This window comes from Choloepus didactylus, chromosome 27 (genome assembly GCF_015220235.1).
Source record: "Choloepus didactylus isolate mChoDid1 chromosome 27, mChoDid1.pri, whole genome shotgun sequence".
NCBI classification, from domain to species: domain Eukaryota; kingdom Metazoa; phylum Chordata; class Mammalia; order Pilosa; family Megalonychidae; genus Choloepus; species Choloepus didactylus.
This window is the reverse complement of record NC_051333.1, coordinates 21,940,201-21,959,656: the sequence shown is the minus strand read 5'-3', so window position 1 is coordinate 21,959,656 and position 19,456 is coordinate 21,940,201. Positions and strand designations below refer to the sequence as shown.

General features: G+C 38.7%; 1 protein-coding gene across 3 annotated transcripts in view; it reads left to right on the top strand.

Moving 5' to 3' along the window:
• GPATCH1 (G-patch domain containing 1) overlaps window positions 1–19,456 on the top strand; it is a 56,395-nt gene that overhangs the window by 23,153 nt on the left and 13,786 nt on the right. For 2 of the 3 annotated variants that reach the window (XM_037820016.1, XM_037820017.1), the window contains 8 exons: window positions 1,911–2,089; window positions 2,376–2,503; window positions 3,257–3,393; window positions 3,733–3,899; window positions 10,754–10,976; window positions 12,372–12,479; window positions 14,369–14,466; window positions 18,721–18,869. In XM_037820016.1, coding sequence (XP_037675944.1) covers window positions 1,911–2,089; window positions 2,376–2,503; window positions 3,257–3,393; window positions 3,733–3,899; window positions 10,754–10,976; window positions 12,372–12,479; window positions 14,369–14,466; window positions 18,721–18,869 — 1,189 coding nt within the window. Of the gene's footprint in view, window positions 1–1,910; window positions 2,090–2,375; window positions 2,504–3,256; window positions 3,394–3,732; window positions 3,900–10,753; window positions 10,981–12,371; window positions 12,480–14,368; window positions 14,467–18,720; window positions 18,870–19,456 lie in introns of those variants that run through there. The other variant, XR_005214382.1, reaches the window with a different exon arrangement.

Below are 19,456 nucleotides of genomic sequence, written 5' to 3'. Positions count from 1 at the left end.
CCTCTCATTTTTGCCAGGGGTAGCCTTTTTACTAGTTTTGCCCTAGTATCCTGCTCTGCCAGTGTATTTGCTTTGTCCTGCTGCAAACAGTGCAAAAGTTTTAGGCCCTGGCACTTGACTTTGGAAAGAAAGGACAATTAGCCAATTAATTGTGTTTCTCTACATCTCAGGTCCCAAAGGTAGCTGTTTAAATAGAGAACTTGCCTTGGCAGTAGCTAATGCTCAATACATAATACAAACCATCATCTGTTTGCAAATGCTTGACTTCTGTAAGTTTTACATTTCACACCAAATGAACAACCTCATCTTCCGTTTTGTCTTAAGATCCTAACCATCCAGCCCTAAATCATAGTCTAAAATTTGACTTAAAAAGATAGTTGACTGTAAAACTTGAATCATTATGTGGGGAAAAAAAAATCGCTCTATGATCTGTGAAGTAAATATGTCAAGGGTGAAGAGGGGGATTGGCAAGGATGAGCAGAAGGACTGCTGTTAGTTGCAGTAGTCCTTGTGTGAGGGTGTCAGCAAATTAAAGGGACAGCTTTTCAAAGGCAGATCTTTGGGGAATGTAAAGCCCTTTTACTGTGCTTTGCTCCTTTCTGAGAACCCACAGCCCTAATATTTAGTTGTTAAAATTTTTAAAAAGTTCGAGAAAGGAGTGTCTTTTTGCAAAAACAAAAATATAGTTGGGATGAACTTATCACTGTCTGGGAGTAATGACAAGTTCCTTGCTTCAGAAGATTTAACTGTTAGTCCCCAGAATGTTTTTCTGTGTTATAAGCAATAGACAGAATTAAATAAAAGCATCATTCTGAGGGAGAGAGCAACATTACCTGCCACATACATGCCCCCTCCACCACCACCACCCATGGCATCCTTCAAGACAAAGCTGGTCAGCCTTCAAGGGTAGGCTGGAGTGATATCCATCAGGTGTTTCCTTTTTTTTTTTGATTTTTTTTAATGTAATTTTATTGAGATATATTCATCTACTATATAATCCATCCAAAGTATATAATCACTGGTTCACAGTGTCGTCACATATTCTTCACCATGATCATTTTTTAGAACATTTGCGTTACTCCAATAAAAGAAATGAAAAGAAAAGAAGACCCCAAACATCCCATACCCTTTATCCCTTCCTCTTCTTGACCACTAGTATTGCACTCTACCCAATTTTAAGACTTACAATAGTGGTAGGTTAACTAAGACAGTGTAGTATTGTCAGAGATAGATATATAGATTAGTGGAACAGAACAAACATCCAGAAGTAGATTCATACAGACACAGGCAACTGACTTTTTTTTTTCTTTGTAGTTATACAATCATTACCATAGATCAGGGATACTGAATTACACTTCAGCAACTTCAGGTATTTCCTTCTGGCTATTCTAAAACACTAGACACTGAAAAGAAATATTTATGTAAAGATTCAGTAGTCACAGTCATTTGTTAAATCCTAATTTCTCAGTTATACTTTCTCCCTCTCATTTGATCTTTCTCTAAATCATCAGGGATATCTGGGCAATGACCATTTTATCTTCTTCGTGATGGAAAGGGGTGTTGACATTATGGGGTAGAGGAATGAAACTGGTTGATGTTCTTGGAGACACTGGTACTTCTGAGTTTCAGGGCTTATCTGGCATAGGAACAATCTGGAGGCCTTAAGTTTCTGAAAAACTTACTAAGTAATACATTTATAGAGTCTTAGATAGAGCCCAGGGTATTCTTTAGGTTTTCAGGAATACTATTGGTTGGGACTTGACATACTGTGGCAATTTGTAATATTTGGCTGAAGCTTGCATGAGTAACCTCCAGAATGACCTCTCGACTCTAGTTTGAAATCTCTTAGCCAGGTTAAAGCCCCTTCTTTTTCCTAAAAATGAAACATTTTCTTGTTCTCTGTACCACAGATGCTCTGGAAAGTTGTCTGGATCCCAGTATGACCGAGTGGGAGCGAGGCCGCGAGCGGGATGAGTTTTCTCGAGCAGCCATGCTGTATGTGTCTTCCCATTCAACCCTGTCCTCCAGGTTCACTCATGCCAAGGAGGAAGATGATACGGACCAAGTCGAAGTTCCTCGAGACCAAGAGGTCTGCCACCATCATGCCCCTGCCTGGTGAATTTTAAAATTAAAACACTGTATTGCCAAATATGTTAAATCCCTCATTGAAAATATCAAAATATACATGGCTTAGTTGAATATGAACAATTTTATGATTTAGCTTCCAGCCACTACCAAATACTTTATAAAAGTTCTTATAGCCTGAACTGTTTTAGAATTTTAGAAGATTGTTTGGAAATTTTTAAGTGGCATTTAAAAGTGGTCAGGTCAGTTGTGTGACCAGTTGATGAAATTGAATGATTTTATTTTCTCAGAATGATGTCAATGACAAGCAGTCAGCTGTGAAGATGAAGATGTTTGGGAAGCTTACCCGGGACACGTTTGAGTGGCACCCTGACAAGATTCTGTGTAAGAGGTTTAATGTTCCTGACCCTTATCCAGAGTAAGTTGACTAAACCTGCCTTTTTACCAAAATAAAACCTGTTCCTCATATTAAAACTGACTTTTCCCCTTACATGCTCATATAAATTCCCTTTTTCTAAATGAACTTATTTATAAGTCCTTGGAGTTGAAAAATTTGCAGATTTACTTTAACTTCTATTAATTTATTACCAAAATCTCTCCAGGTAGCAAACCTTATTCCATATTGAAGATAAGAAACTCAGATATGTCAATTATGAAAACTTAATGCCTGTCTAATTTGCCAACATTTAAAGGTAGCTTATACAATTTACATTTGAAAATTATAAGTACACTTTTTAATCTCTTTATGAAAGTTCAAAATCTTATTTGGTCATAAACACTGCAAGAAAAGTATAAGTACACTTTTTAATCTCTTTATGAAAGTTCAAAATCTTATTTGGTCATAAACACTGCAAGAAAGCACATACAGTTGAATCAGAGATTTTGTGAGAAATTTTCAGTATATTTTTAGCCATGGCAATTTTCTTTAATGGAATTCATTTTCAAAGTTAAATTGTAGCCCTTATTGTAATAAGGAAAAACTAATGGATCCTGAAGTCAGCCTTTTTAAATTCTTGAACTTCTTTGAGAAGCAAAAGCATCTTAGGGGACCTTTTTAGCCAAGTAGAAGAGCTGGGAAAAAAACGTGAGATGGGGAAAGCTTTATAGAGAAGTGGATTTTATCCTAGCAGCTGTTATTAAAATTATATTTTTTTTCCTTTTCAATCCCCAGTTCAACTTTAGTTGGATTACCAAGAGTGAAACGTGACAAATACTCAGTCTTCAACTTTCTGACACTACCAGAGACAGCTTCCTTGCCTGCAACTCAAACATCAAGTGAAAAAATAAAGCAGCACCGAGGTCTTGACAGTGAGTAGTTCCTCCATAGGTCTATGTGCTGGCTAGGGTCTCAACCCTTAGCCTGCTGGGAAGACAGAAGTAAAAGGTCATCCAGTTCTAAGGATACGCTTAGTGTGAATCCTCCTCCCTCCATTGGAGAATTGCTCAGGTTGATAAACTGGCTTGTGTTGTAATGTTCCAGATATATGCTATTTGGGGTTGAGGCTCTGTCTCAGCATCTGCCAGATCCCCAACCCCTTGCACAATGTCTGGCCCACAGTAGGTTCTTGAGGTAATGAAGAACCTGCCTTTTTGGCTATACAGTTTTTCTTGCTAATTCTGATGTTATGTCTTTGTCCTGTCTTTCAGAATCAAGAAAACCTTCCAGGTGGGACACATCTAAACAAGAAAAGAAAGAAGATTCCATTAGTGAATTTTTAAGTTTGGCTAGATCAAAAGTTGGTGCACCTAAACGAGAGTCCAGTCCTTTGATTAACAAACAGGAGGAGCATGTAACAGAATCACCCTCAAATAAGGTATTTGGTGCTTCCAGGCTCTCTTTGCCGGGCTGACTATGGCCTTTGCCTTTCTCTGTGGTGATGTCTTCCCTCATTTCTTGATAGCAGAGGTCAACAAACCCTTCCTGCAAAGGTCCAGATTATAAATATTTTAGGCTTTGTGGGCTATATAGTCTCTATTGCAATTACTCATCTCTGCTGTTGAGTGTAACAGCAACCATAGGTAATATGTCAAGATTGGGCATAGCTGTATTCCAATAAAACTTTATTTGCAGTAACAGGCAGGTCAGATCTAACCTGTAGGCTGTAGTTTACCAACTCCTGTTCTGTAGTCCAAGAATTTCAATCACAGCTTTAATCATGTGAGAAGAAGTCATAAACTCCTTCCCTCAAATGACTTTCACTTAGCATCAACCATTGAAACAAAATTCAGTGTATTCATATATTGAAAAATAGTCTCCAAATAATAAGTATTCTCTTTCATAGAGGATATAGAGGAAATATCTGTTGCTTGTTTTTCTTTTAATTAGTAATTTTTTGATATATATTTCAATTATTTTTAATACCTGTATAGATTTGTGTAACCACTACCAGAATTAATTTGCAAAATAGTTTCATCACCCCAAAAAACCCCCTCATTGTGTCACTTTATAGTCATCCTCTGTTCCCACTGTGAACTCCTAGCAACCAGTGATCTGTCCTCTGTCCCTCTGCTTTTTCCAGAATATCATATAAATAGAATCATACAATATGTAGCCTTTTGAGACTGGCTTCTTTTCATTCATCATAATGCTTTTGAGTTTTATCAGTAGTATTACATTTATCAATAATTCATTTTTTTTTTCTCTGAACAGTATTTCATTGTATTGGTGTGTTTTTTTCTTTGTTTGCTTGTTTGTCTGTTTTATGCATTCACCTTTTTAAGGACATTTGGGTTGTTCCCAGCTTTTGGCTATCACAAATAAAGCTGATATGAACATTTCTTTGCAGGTTTTTGTGTGAACTTAAGTTTTCATTTCTCAAGGGTAAATAACTAGCAGTGAGATTGCTGGGTCATATATAAGTATATATTTAACCTACAAGAAGTTGCCATACTGTATTCCTAAGTGGTTTTTGCTTCATATATTTTGTGTAGCTCTCTTGTCAGGGCATATACATTTAGGATTTTTATGTCTTTTTGGTGAACTGACCCTTTTATCATTTTGTAATATCTTTCTTTATCCCTGGTAATTTTCCTTTCTCCAAAGTCATTTGTCTCTGATGTTAACATAGCCCCAAGCCAGCATTTTTTTTGGCTAATGTTTGCATAGTATATCTTTTTCCATCTTTTTACTTTTAACCTATCTATTTCATTATATTTACAGTAGGTTTCTTATAGCATGTTGTTAGGACTTTTTCTTTAATGTATTCTGATAATCTTTATCTTTTAATTTGTGTTTTTATTTGACCATTTACATTTAATGTAAATGTTGAAATTATTAGATTTAGGTCTATAATTTTATTATTTGTTTTTTATTTTTTCTCTCGCATATATATTCCTCTGTGTTCTGGTTTGCTAATGCTGCCATCTTGCAAAATACCAGAAATGGATTAGCTTTTATAAAGGGGCTTTATTTGGTTACAAATTTACAGTCTGAAGCCTATGAAAATATCCAAGTTAAGGCATCGACACTAGTATACCTTCACCAAAGGAAGGCCAATGGCGTCTGGAAAACCTCTGTTAGCTGGGAAGGCACATGTCTGGCATCTGCTGATCCCAGGTTGTGTTCCAGCTCCTCTGCTATCTCCTGTGCATTCTTCAAAATGTTGCTCTTGGGGTGTTTTGTCCTCTCTTAGCTTCTCTGGAGCAAACTCTGGGCTAGCATCTCCAAAGTTTCAGTGAAAGTCTGCTTTCAGCAGCCATCTCCAAAGTGTCTCTCTCAGCTGCTCCCCAGAATGTCACTGTCTGCTGTTCTGAGTTCCTTCTGTCCATGAACTCTTTTATAGGACTCCAGTGATTAAATCAAGACCCAACCTAAACAGGTGGCATCCATATCTCCATGAAAATAATCCAATCACACATTCACTCACAGTTGATTGAGTCACATCTCCATGGAAACAATCAAAGGATTCCAACCTAATCAACGCTAATACATCTGCCCCCGCAAAGATTGCATTAAAGAACATGGCGTTTTGGTGGACATAATGCATCCAAACTGGCACAGTCCGTCTCCCCTTTTCTGCCTTATTTTGAATTATTTGAATATTTTTTCCATCATTCCATTTTAATTTAGCTATTGTTAGTTTTTTTTACTCTATCTTTTGTATATTTTCTTGGTGATTGCTCTAGCAATTACATAGGACATACTTGTCTTTTCACAGTCTACTTAGAATTAATATTTTTCACTTCAAGCAGAATATAGAAACCTTACCACCATATAGTTCCCTTTATTCTCTCTCCCCCCTTTATGTTGTCTTAAATATATATGCACTAAAAATCCCATCAGGTTATGTTAAAATTTTTGCTTTCAATCAATATACATATTTTAAAGAACAGATGGGAAGAACAATAGTCTATTACATTCATCCAGATGTTTACCATTTCTGTTCCTCTTTTTTCATTCCTGAAGTTCCAAGTTTTCCCTCTTCTGTCATTTCCTTCTAAGGAACTTCCTTTAGCATTTTTTGTTTTTTTTTTGTTTGTTTGTTTTTTTAGTGTCATCACCTAATTCTCTTAATTTTCCTTCATCTGACAATGTCCTGTGTTTAATCTTCATTCCCAAAGGATATTTTTGCTGGATATAGAATTCTGGGTGCTTTTCCTTCAGCACTTTAAGAATGTTATGCCACTTTTTTTGGCCTCCATGGTTTCTAATCTGCAGTCATTCAAATTGTTATTCCCAAATTTAAAATGAGGCGATTTTTCCTCTGGCTGCTTTCAAGATTTTCCCTTTGTCTTTGGTTTTCAGCTATTCAATTATGATGTGTCTGGGTGTAGATTTCTTTGCATTTATTTTGTTTGGGGTTTGCTGAGCTTCTCAAATCTATATGTTGTCTTTCTTCAAATTTGGGGCATTTTCAGCCATTATTTCTTCACTACACTCTCAGTGGCACAAATGGTAGAACTTTTGATATTGCCCCACTTTCGTAAGCCTTTGTTTATTTTTTTCCAATTTTTTTTCTGTTATTCAAATCAGCTAATTTCTATTGATCTGTCTTCAAATTCATTGACTCTTTCTTTTGTCATCTCCATTCTACTATTGAGCCCATCCAATGAATTTTTTAATTTGGTGGCTGTACTTTTCATTTCTAAAATTTCCACTTTGTCTTTTTTTATCTCTTTTATTTCTCTGCTGAGTCTTTTTTTAAAAAAATTTTTTCCATTTGTTTGCCCTTATTCCTCCAGCATGTATAATAGCTGCTTTAAAGTCTTTGGTAAATCAACATTTTTGTCATTTCAGGTTGGCATCTGTTGAACATCTTTTCTCTTACAATTTGAGATTTTCCTGGTTGTTTATACACCAATTAATACTGAATTGCATCCTGGACATTTTGAATGTTATGAGAGTCAGGGTCTTGTTTAATTCTAAAGAGAATGTTGATTTTGTTTCATTTTAGCAGATTTTCAACCTTGTTAGAATTAGGTTTCAAATTCTGACCTATCTTCCGTATGCTGTGATTTTAATGTCATTTCAGTTTTCAAAGTCTTTGTAATGCTGTTTGAATTGTTTCTGTATGTGCACCACCCAGTGGGCCATCTGGGACCTGGGTGGTAGGTAATCCCATAGTTCTATTAGAAGAGCCTTTGGTTTGCTCTTTAGGGTCAGATCCATGCGTGCACAGTTCAGAGGTGAGCCAGAAGTTCATATACCACTCTATGGGATCACTCTCTTAGCTCTTCATGATCTTCCTGACACTTTCTAGTTTTCTTGGCTCCCCTTTCATGGCCCTCAGGGTCAGAAGCTGGGGCTTTGATTTCCTTGCTCTGCCTTGTACTTCTGTTACTGTGTCTGGGTCAAGTGGCAGGAGGGTAGAAGGAAAGAAGAGCAATGAGATTGACTCCAAACTCTTGGGACCACAGCTCCTGTGTGCAGAGAGAAGGGTTCCCCTCCCTCAGAGTTTCAGGTGCCTGCCTGGCGGTTGCTGCCACCACCCCTGTCACCGCAGGCTTGAAACCTCTCCATTGGATTTTACTGTTGTTTTTTTAATAGTATAAAATCCCCATTCAGGAATTCTGTAGCCATTAGATTAGAAAGCCTTCTAGATTTTTTCAAAAATTATACTGCTATTGTATTTGGATATTTTTGTCTGGAAAAAGTCTTGGTACTTGCTTTTTCACTTAACAGCCATGTGACCTTGGGAGTTTCTTTCCCTATCTGGATTATGTAATTTTTTTCTTTGAAAACTTTTGAATCACTGCAAATATTAATGTACATACTTTTTGGCAGAATTAAGGTGGAGGACAATGGGTGAGGGAGCTTTGGAAATATAGTCCTTGTATATTTAGTTTGAGTTGTTGCTATTTAATTACAGTACAACTCCTTTCATAATCTGGGAAAAATAAAAAATAGTTCAACTTCTGTAGCCATCTAAGAGTTGAATAGCAGACATGGTTACAGCAATTCTGCCTATACAATTAGTATTATAGACCCCATTAAAGTCCAGAAATGTCTGTGAAAACAGATATTAGTCAGCCATCATTCAGTGTACGGTTCATGCATGTAGCAATGGTGTCTGTGGCTTGCTATAAAGACTTCAGGGTCCTGGCTTTTCTTGGGAGTTGTTGCCATGATTTCCTGTGCTTCACTGTCAGGCCCTCTCTTCTGACTTCTGTAAAAAAAAATTTAGAATTTTGAAACAATCTGAAAAATATAAATAAAACAGAGAATTTTTTCCTGAACTACTTGAGAGTAAGTTGCCAGTCAGATGCCCTATTGCCCACTAATACTCATATGTGGTATGGATTTCTTTCATAGAAGGACATTCTTCTATATAATCAAAATGACCATCAAAATCACTGATACATCAATACATTTCTACTGTCTAATCTTCAGATCCCATTCAGATTCCACCGGTTGCGCTCACAACGTCTTTTATAGCAAGAAGGATGCAGTTTAACATCACTTATTGCGTTTAGCTGCCACATCTCTTTAGTTTCTCTCCTTCAGTCTAGAACAGTTCCCTCAATCTTTTCTTGACTTCCATGAGTGATAATTTTGAAGATTACAGGCCAGTCATTTTGTAGAACGTCCCTCACTTTGGACTTGTCTGACGTTTCCTTTCGATTAGAGTTGGCTCACGTGTCTTTGGCAGGATTACCTCGGCAGGGATGCTGTGTTCCCACTGCAGTCTCTCCTGCGGCGCGTGATGTCGGCTGTGCCATTACTCATGAAATTCACTTTGATCCTTGATTAAGGCAGCATCTGCCAGGCTTCTCCATTGTGACGTTACTCTTTTCCCTTTGTAATAAGTACTTTTATTTATTATTTTTTTTATTAATTCTGACTTAATTATTCTAGTATTTAGGAGCCATGGATATGTAAATTGTTCTGTCCCTCATCAAACTGTGTATTTATTTATATCAATGTGGACTCATGGTGTCCTATTTCATTCAAAAGAAGGTAATTCATTACTTTATTCTTTAATTCTCAAATTGTCCTAGGTTTGGCTAGTTGGAGCACTTTCAAGTTGGCTTTTTTGTCCTTTCTCTGGGTACACTAAGATGTTTTAGGCTCATCTTTTTCTTTCTCAACCCCAGCTCTGGAGTCAGCCCTGGTTTCTTTTAGTGAAAAATGGTATTTAGAAAACAAGATCTGAGTACTGTCCTGACATTTTTTTTCCTCTTTAATTTTTTTCTATGAAAAGTGCTTATTTTAAACTACAAACTCTACTATCTTGTACCAGTTTTCCTCATGTGGATATTGTAATTCTGCTCCACAAATTAGAGGTGGCGTGGTACGGTGGACAAACTACTGACCAAGAGTGAGGGAAGTTGGGTTGTAGAGTCCAGCGCCACCCGCTGGCACACTGCAGGAGTGCAGCGTTCACAGAGTCTCCTGCCCTCTCTAACGTGGGTTCTTCAGAGGACAAGGGGCAGGCTGAAGGGGTTCTGGGCAGGAAGGGGTGGGGGCTGGTCCTGCAGCGTCTCCCATTGCTCCTGTTTGCACTTAACCCAGTAGATTCCCCTCAGCGTCCTGTGTGGTGGTAAGCACTTTACCTTGGCTCTGTGTTTATTGCATTGAGTTCATACAAAGTTACTGCCGTTTTATTCTGTTAATCTGAAAATAAGCTGTTAATCTAAAATAAGCTAGTGCTTATTTTAGGAAGGCGATGGATGATTGCAGAAGTTCCATGATCATTTTATCAGTGTGGTCCTGCCTCCCTCCCATTCTGAGGAGAACCCAATTTCCTTTCAGTGTTTTTCCATAGCAGACTGGCGTCATTATCTTTGACGTGAAGTCTCTGAAGGCTTGGGTAGACTTTGTTTGCAGTTACAAGGAAGGATTGTTAGCAAAGTACATAAATAATGCTGGCAGTCATCAAAAATGAAATTTGTGTTTTAGGAGTCTCATTTCACTCTTTAAAGTAGGACATAGGTACTGCACCAGTCCTGACTACATTTTTCTGGGCCCTTTGCAATTCTGATCAATGACTAATCTCCAGGAGAGCCCTTTCTAGTGGAGATTTCGGCTGCTTCTACCTATTGGCACATTCCGCAGTTGTTGACTCAGAAACACCACAGAAAAAAAGCGTGTGAGTCATCACTGCTAAGTCCTGCAGTTTGTGAGTGTGATCCCATGTATGTGAGCATAAACTTGTGTGTTATTCTAGAATATTTAGCTCCTTTCACCCTTGCTTCATCATTCCTGACTCTTATTTCCTTCTCAATGTAGATGGTAAACAAAGGTGCGGATTCACAGACTGAGGGAGAAGAAGGTCTTAGCCGCCCATCCATGGACTTATTCAAGGCCATCTTTGCCAGCTCCTCAGATGAAAAGTCCTCGTCCTCCGATGATGAGCAAGGCGACAGTGAGGATGATCAGGCGGGCGACAGGGAGACCAACTGCAAAAGTTCCCAAGAGACTGAGCTGGCGGAAACACCAGCAGTGGCACACAGTATGTCAGTATTTCAGACTTCTGGATCTAAAGATGATGTCTCTAGAGAAGCTGCCTCTTTCCTCAGCCTGTAATGTTAAACAGGACAATTAACAGTTGCTGGTGTTTAATCTTTTTATAGATTTCATTGGGGTAGATCAGAGTTCTTTCTTTTTCAATCTGGTATAAATCTCAGGTATATTTTTAGGATATCTGTGGTACTGATTTTCTGCTTACCCTAGTTGAGAAGGCTTCAAAAAGAATAAGAGTTTCTTTAAAAAAAAATAACAGCAAAACCATTTTTTTTTAACCTGTTTGATAATAAGGTGCCAGGATTATTGGAAAACAGTTGGTGATGAAAGTATACAGGGCTTCTTCCTGCTTTCCTCTCTGCAGGGCAAGTTGTGTATTCTGGATCAGCCATCAGATAGGAGTTGCCTGGTACGCAGTAGCCCTCGGTGAATGGCCGTAGCCCTCGGTGAAGGCTGACACTTGTTTCCAAGGCATAGCTGCTCCTGCCTGTTCTCAATGCCCCAGCCAGTAGTTTTGGACACAGGAAGGGAGGCTGTCCAGGGCTTGTGGTTGTGGGAGACTCTTCAGATGTTTGGGTGGTTGGATAAAATTTCCCATCTCTTAGCATGGTCTGCTCCTGACAGTCTATGGTAGATTTGAGTATAATTTTTAAGGACCTTTAACCAAGAAGTTGCATAGACATATAAAATTTTGTTTGTTCTTAAGTGATTGCAAATGTCAGCCCTTTTCTTTTTCTTTCTTTGGTAAGAAAAAGAGAAACTTACTTTCTTATTACAAAAGTCATGTATACTTGTATTTAGAAAGTTAAAATATATTGAAATGTAGAAAGCTTAAGTCCCTTATAATCTCGCTTCCCAAAGATAACCACCGTTAACATTTTGATGCATAGTTTTCCAGACTTTTCCCATTTTTATTTTCTTTTCTACTCTGAAAATACAGTCATCTGTTAAAAAAATGAGGTTATTAATAATGAACATGATAATTTATTTTGAATGAAATTAGTCTCAGTTTTCTAAAGTAGGTCATAGTCCTATATTCCTATTTGTAAGATTTTATTTCTTCTCAGATGGCCCTTCCTCGAGGATGTGTTTTACTCTTCAGGTCTCCTGGTGATCTGAAGTGTGTGCCCACAGGCACACTTGCTACCCCTTATTATGGCCCTGAGTGCACTTGGTCACAAGGGCCTGTGTGTGCCCGAGTCTCTCCAGAGGGCAGAGATGGGGTCTGCTGTGTTCCCTGCTGAGTCCTCACCACCTGGCACAAGCTAGTTAAGCATAGCAGTAAACAAAAGCATGCGTTATCTGGTGGCAGCACTCATTAATTAAAGACTCAAACACATTAACATTTGGCAAATAAATGAAGTTAATACCCTGGTGTTTTCAGCTATTGAGCCAACACCCCAGGAGCCTGCACCTTCCTTCCCAATACAGAAGATGCAGATGGATGAAAGAGAAGAGTTCGGCCCACGGCTGCCTCCTGTCTTCTGCCTCAGTGAGTTGAGAACCATACCAACATTTATATGTGGACACTAGAGGATGCTATAAATAGAGCATTAGACTATCTGGGCCACCTTATCAAAGGTTTGTTAAACAGCTTTCAAGGAGATGACAAAAAGCAAAGAAGAGTAAAAGGTGTGATATTTGGAAAAACTGCATGCCATTATTCCAGACTATAGGATTCATGTGCATGATCCCATCTAATTCTTCCTGTATCCTGAAGAGGCATAGGGATTCTTATTATCCCCATTTTACTGAGACTTGAAAAGGTTAAACAATGTGGCCAAAAGCAGAACTGAGATTCAGACTGCGGTCTATCTCTGAGCATACCTGAAGATGTTAAATTAAGAAAGGCTCGTGCATGTTATGGTCCGACCTTATCTTCCTCTGACTTCATCAGACATAAAGTTGTAGTATGATATTGGTTAAGTCACGATGGTCTTATGTTGAGGTTTCTGGCAGCTTTTCAAGTCTTTCACTGATATGCCCAAGGTGTGATATTCCTCATTGATGGTGCCTGCCACTTTATTTTGTTCCTTTGAATGGGCTTTCTCTTCCTGTTTCTTTGTATGTCTTATGATTTTTTGTGGAAATCTGATATTTAATGTGTTAACCCTGGAAATCAAATTCTTGCCCTTCCCCATGGTTTGCTGCCCTCCCCATTCTTTTTGTTGAAGGTTTCCATAGTCTATTTATTTACTGATTTTCCAATCCCATGGTTTGTGGCCCCCCCTCCCCCTTCTTATTGTTGAAACTGCCATAGTCTATTTGTTTAGTTATTTTCCCAAACTATTTATGCAAAAACCATATACCTTGATGTATGTAGTTACAGAAGTCTCTGTTCCTTAAGCCTGTAGTCAGCTAGTGTTATAAGAGAGATTTCCTTGAATGCCTGGAGCTAACAATAACAAAACAAAAACAACAACAAAAAGAAAACTCCTTTCCCAGTCTTTGCAAATTGGCTCTGTGCCAATGCTTTCCTTAAGCGCTTAGCCAGCCTTTCATTGAGCCTAAAGGACAGCCTGAGGTGAAAGCATAGGGTCCTCTCGAATCTTTTCTGAGCATGCATCTTGTCCTAGGCATGCACACACAGTTTTATCAGTTCCCTCATATACATAGATACTCTGAATGCTCCCAATTTTCCCCAGGAAATTTTCGGTCTTTCCTCCTGGTCCCAGGCACAATTGTATGTTTCATCTAGTAATCCTTTGCCCAGGTAGCTGTGGTTTGATGCTTTCTTAAAGTGTTTTAGTGGCGCTATCAGCCGCTTCTATATCCAGAGCAAGTTCTGGGACTGGTGAGACTGAGATGAGCATCCTGGATCAGTCCTTCATGCTGCTACCTGATGTATTGGCATAGACACACCTGCACCCCAGTACAAATAGCACTGGGGTTACTGTGCTCACTCTGGAATCCAGGACCAGGGACTCACGCTGGGAGGGAGAGTTGGTACTACCCAAGCTGGGGATGGGGTGGGGGAAAGGCCAGCAAGGGTGTCACAAGATTTTCCTTCCTCTTTTAAGTTGCCTTTCTCTTGATTAGGTTCTCACCCAGTTACTGCAATCCCATAAGTATTTTCCAGAGCGCTGAGAAAATTGGATCTGCCAGTTTCTGCTGGTTTTTCAGTGTTGCTGTGGTGGGATGGAACCCTTGAACTTCTCACTTTGCCATCTTGCTTTCTGGCAGCTTTTTAAATATAGAGCTACAATGCAGTGTGCACTATAATCCATTCATTTCCCACTGAGGCCAAAGCAGATCATAGGGCAGAAGTTCTGTTTCATCTAGATCAGAGTCCTAATTCAGTAATTAAGTAACTTCCTTTTTTTAAAATTTAGCCTTTATTTTTCCTCTGTAGTTTATGAGTTCATTACATTTCTGTTTCAGATGCTCGTCAGAAACCTGAGGCACCTCAAAAGGAGAAGCATAAAAAGAACAAAGAAAAACACAAGGCCAAGAAAGATCATAAACGAAAGAAAGAGAAGGTGAGTAACTTTTGGGGGTCGCACAGTTGGTGTTTGTGGTCTGCCCTGCCTGCTTCTTCTGGTAATAACACAAAACCAATAAGAGAAAGTATCCTGTGGCCAGGTCTCTGCACCTTAACAAATGTTGACATTCAGTGTCAGCCCTCAGCTTTTCAGAAATTTTATTTTTCTTTCAAAGCAGAATATTGTAATTTGTTCAGTTCTGGGTTTTTGTGTTTTTTTTTTTTAATTTTGGTTTATTTGTGAACATTGAAAAGCAGGGAAAAGGGCATTTAAGTATCTTAGGGTGGTGTTTGTGTATTAAATAATAAACTTGTATTTACTGATTATTCTTTCAATATTAAAGGGTGGTGTTATTTTGAACATTTCTTAACTACTTTATCTTCATTGCAAAAAGAGATTTTAGTCCAGTGGCTTGCCCTCTGAAGTAAAGGAAACTTGAATAGAAAGAGCAGGGTGTGCTTTCACTGTTGATATCGCTTATCTCTATTCTTACATGTGCTTTTAAAAATGATTTTGTTTATGTCATGGCAAAATCTGTCAAGAGGCTAATTCTGTTTCTAATAAACCAACCAGACTGTAGAGTCTTTTATATTGATCACTTTTCAGAAGCATTGGTTTATTTGAATCTTCTCACAAGACACTGTGACAAACCAAAAGGAGTGTTAACTAATTATCCCAGGGCTAATCCCAGAGATTAAAGAAGCATGATTTGTAGTTTTGCCAGGTTCAAGCTATACCATTTATTTTATTGCTTATTAAAAAGTAAGTTCTTACCAAACAGAAAAGATTATTTAAAAAAAATAGTACATAGATTTTCAACCCTGCCCCAATCAAGATGGCAGAGTGAGGAACTTCAGGGCTCCATCCCCCCTCAGAAGCTATGAACAGCCAGCAAGAACTGGCAGAGGCATATTCCTCAAAGCTTCAGAAAACCATGAAAGGATTGCAGTAATAGGGTGAGCACCAAATCAAGGCAGAAGCCCCATAAAAACAGGAGGATGTCCTGATGTTCTGACTGGCCCCCTCCCACCCCTCCCTGGTTCAGTGTGGAGCTGGCCTGTGCTCCCAGCACAGTTCCAGAAGGAGCGACGTGGCCCTCAGGCACTCTGGAGCATGTATGTCTGGCCGAATGTGTCTGGTGGTGGTCTGAGGGACTCGCTGTCCTAGAACTTGCCTTGCACATAGAAGGTGGCACACCAAGTGTCCCCACAGAATGCTGGGGGAGAGTAGTCAGGTGGCTGTCTGGAGCAAGGAATTGCTGGCTGTAGGACATACAGTGCATTAGGGAACTGCAGATTAAGACCACAATGAGATGTCTCTACACACCTATCAGAATGACTAGAGTGAAAAATAGTGATAACATCAAATTCTGGTGAGGATGGGGAGATGCTAGATCACTCAAACGTTCCTGGTGGGAATGTAAAATGGTACATCTGCTGTGGAAGACAGTTTGGCAGACTTTTAAAAAACTAAATATGCTACCATACAACCCAGGAATTGCAATCCTGGGCATTTATCCCAGAGGAGTGAAAACTTAACGTTTACACTAAAGCCTGTACACGATATTGGAATAGCTAGAAGGAAATACCTGAAACTGTCAAACTGTAACCCAGTAGCGTTGATTCTTGAAGACGATTGTGTAACTATGTAGCTTACATGGTGTGACTGTGTGATTGTGAAAATCTTATGGCTCACACTCCCTTTATCCAGTGTATGGAAAGATGAGTATAAAAATGGGAACAAAAATTAAATGAATAATAGGGAGGGATGTGGAGGCTGGGATGTTTTGGGTGTTCTTCTTTACTTGTATTTTTATTCTTATTTTAATTTTCTTCGGAGTAATGAAAATGTTCAAAAATTGATTTTGGTGATGGATGCACAACTATATGATGGTACTGTGAACAATTGATTGTACACTGTGGATGATTGTATGGTATGTGAATATATCTCAATAAAATTGAATTGAGGGGGAAAAAAAGAGCCTATACATGTATGTTTGTAGCAGCTTTATTTGTTGATAGCCCAAATAACCCACATGTCTTTCAGTGGGTAAACGGTTAAAAACTGTGGTACAGCCATACCGTGGAGTGCCACTCAGTGTTAAAAAGGAACAAACTATTAATGCATACGCCCTCCTGGTAGATCGCCAAAGAATCATGCTGAGCGAAAAAAGCCAATTTGAAAAGGTTGCATGTTACATAATTCCATTTATGGAGCATACTTGAAATGACAGAATTATGGAAATGGATAACAGAGGTTAAGGAGTGGGTGGGGGCAAAAGTTTAGTGGGTGTGGCTATAAAAGGCGAACATGATGGGATGTGTGAGTCCTCCAACTTTCTTCTTTTTGTTTCCAGCAGTTTTATTGAGATATATTCATGTATCATACAATCTCCTTCTTTTTCAAGATGTTTTTGGCTATTTGAGTTCCCTTACCCTTCAATATAAGTTTGATGATTGGTTTTTCCATTTCTGCAAAGAAGGCTGTTGGAATTTTGATTGGGATTGCATTGAATCTGTATTTAATATTGCTTTTGTTTTCTGGTTCTGAAGGCACAATACAGCTGGCAGGTTCTCTCTGAAGTCCTTCTATTAGTGTACTTCCTACTATCATGTTGATTAAAGAACAAAATAAAACAAAGCATCCTCTCCTAAAAAAAAAAAGCGAACATGAGAGTCCTTGTGGTGATGGAAATGTTCTTCATCTTGACTGTATCAACTTCACTGTATCAACATCGGTTTCCTCGTGGTGATATTTTACCCATTTTACCATGGGTTTGCAATATGTTACTATTGAAGGGAATTGGATAAAGCACACCCAAAATCTCTATTATTTCCTACAACTGCGTGTTAATCTACAATTATATCACAATAAAAATGTTAATTAAAAACACACAAACAAAAAGCACCCATAGTCCTATGACCCAGTGACCCAGAGAATACAAGTGTAACATTTTGGCATATTTATCTCCTTTCAGTCTTTTATTTCTGCATCCACGTTTTCTACCTTATTTGGAGCGCACTGTATAGAAAGTTTGGAATCCGGGTTTTTGCCTTTATGGGCATTTTTGCATGTCATCTGCAATATCTAGGAAATCCTGTTGTAAGGGGCTCCATTACCATAGTGTCATAATTTAACTATTCCCCCTTCATGGATTGTTAGGTTGTTCCCAGTTTCCTGCCTTTGTAAATCTTTTGTCTGCATTCTGATTATTTCTTTAGATTATTTCTTTATAATAGATTCTTAAATGTAAGTGAATTTGCTAGGTAGGAAACGTACAGTTATAGGAGAGCAGGAAGGCCCTTCCCATGCCAGGCAGACTGGCATCTAGCCCCTTAGGTATCAGGGACACATCAAGGACCCTTTGCAAGTCTGTTAAACACTGTGAGTTGTGGCCTCTGACTTCTGAGCATGTGATGTACAATTGCAGGGACCCCACAGGTGGAGGCATCAGCCCTTGCTTCACAGGACACCCAGGGCAGGCAAGAAACTCCTTCCCACCAAACCGCTTTCATTCTGTGACCTCCACCCCACTGGCAAGGGCTGTGCCATGAGCCATCTGGAGTTTCATTGTGAACAGAAATGACAGGTGAAGACTGACTTGTTGATTGTTAGAGGACAGTAGGAAGACTTTAGTTGTAACTCTTATTTCTTACTACAATGTTGAGTTTTCTTAGAAAGTTAACTTGATGTCATCCATGTCGTCTTTTGGCTTATGACATAGGCTTTCAATTTGGTTAATGTCATTGTTGGGTATCCAAAGTGATGGGCTTTTAGTAAAATAGAGTAGCAACAGTTTCATTATTGGCTACCAGAAAAAAAAGGATTCCTGAACATGGAGAATAAATAAAGTACTCTTCTAGTCAAAGGAAAAATATTAGTGCTGACAGATTTGAGAAGCAGTCTCCACTTGTTTCTTCCAGTGTATCTGCTGTTTTGTAACGTTCTGCCCATTTCTTCTGTGTGCTTTTCCAGGGTGCTTGTAGTTTTCAGTTGTCCAAAAAAAGAAGGCCAGGCAGGCTTCTGGAAGGTTGCAGGGCTATACCTGCGTTCCAGCCATGTCTGCTGCTAGAGGACCAGCCCTGCCAGCAGGTGCACAGTGCAGAGCAGGCACCGCTGTCCTGTTTCTATGTTAGGCTAAGGCTCACCCCAATGGGGGGTTTTGGTTTCCATTTTGAATGACTCCAGCAGCCAAATATCTCATTAGCCTTTCGTTGGATAAAATTCCCTTTTTTTTTTTCCTCTTTACAGAAGAAGAAACACAAGAAGCACAAACACAAAGGCAAACAAAAGAATAAAAAATCAGAAAAAAGTAGTAGTTCAGAGAGTACTGACAGCAGTGACAGCCAAAGTGATGGAGAAGGGCCCGGAAACATGTCACCTGAGGAGCTGCTGAGACGGTAAGCCATGGGAGACCAGGGGCTTTTCAGAAACCTTCCAGAGACACATCAAAATTATCATGTATTTGTTTAAAGGCAATTGTCAGCAATGATAAAATTGTATTTTAATTAGGCCTTTTGAAAAAGCTGTTATTTTGAATTACATAAGTAATATATGAATAGATTCTCATTGTGAAAATTCATACCTTACAGGTAGTTAAGCTTAAAGTGCCCCTTGACAACTTCCCCAAACTTTCCTTCTCTCCAGAATAACCTCTGCTATCAGTTTCATATGTAACCTTGAGAACTTTTTTGTGCAGCCACAAACACATACCCATACGTATGTATATACACACATTTTTCTATGTGATTTTAAAATATAAGTAACATAATATAATATAGTATAAATTGGTAGGTTATGTGCATTTATGATGAATAAATCCTGCCCAATTCCTTTCCAAAAGAGGCTGTGTACCTTTTACTTATGAAAGCATCTTGTTATTATATCACCTGTTAGGTTTGCTAGTTTGATGGGTACAAACATTATATTTTCTTTTAATTTGCCTCTCCCTGATTATTGATGAGGTTGAACCTCTTTTCATACATTT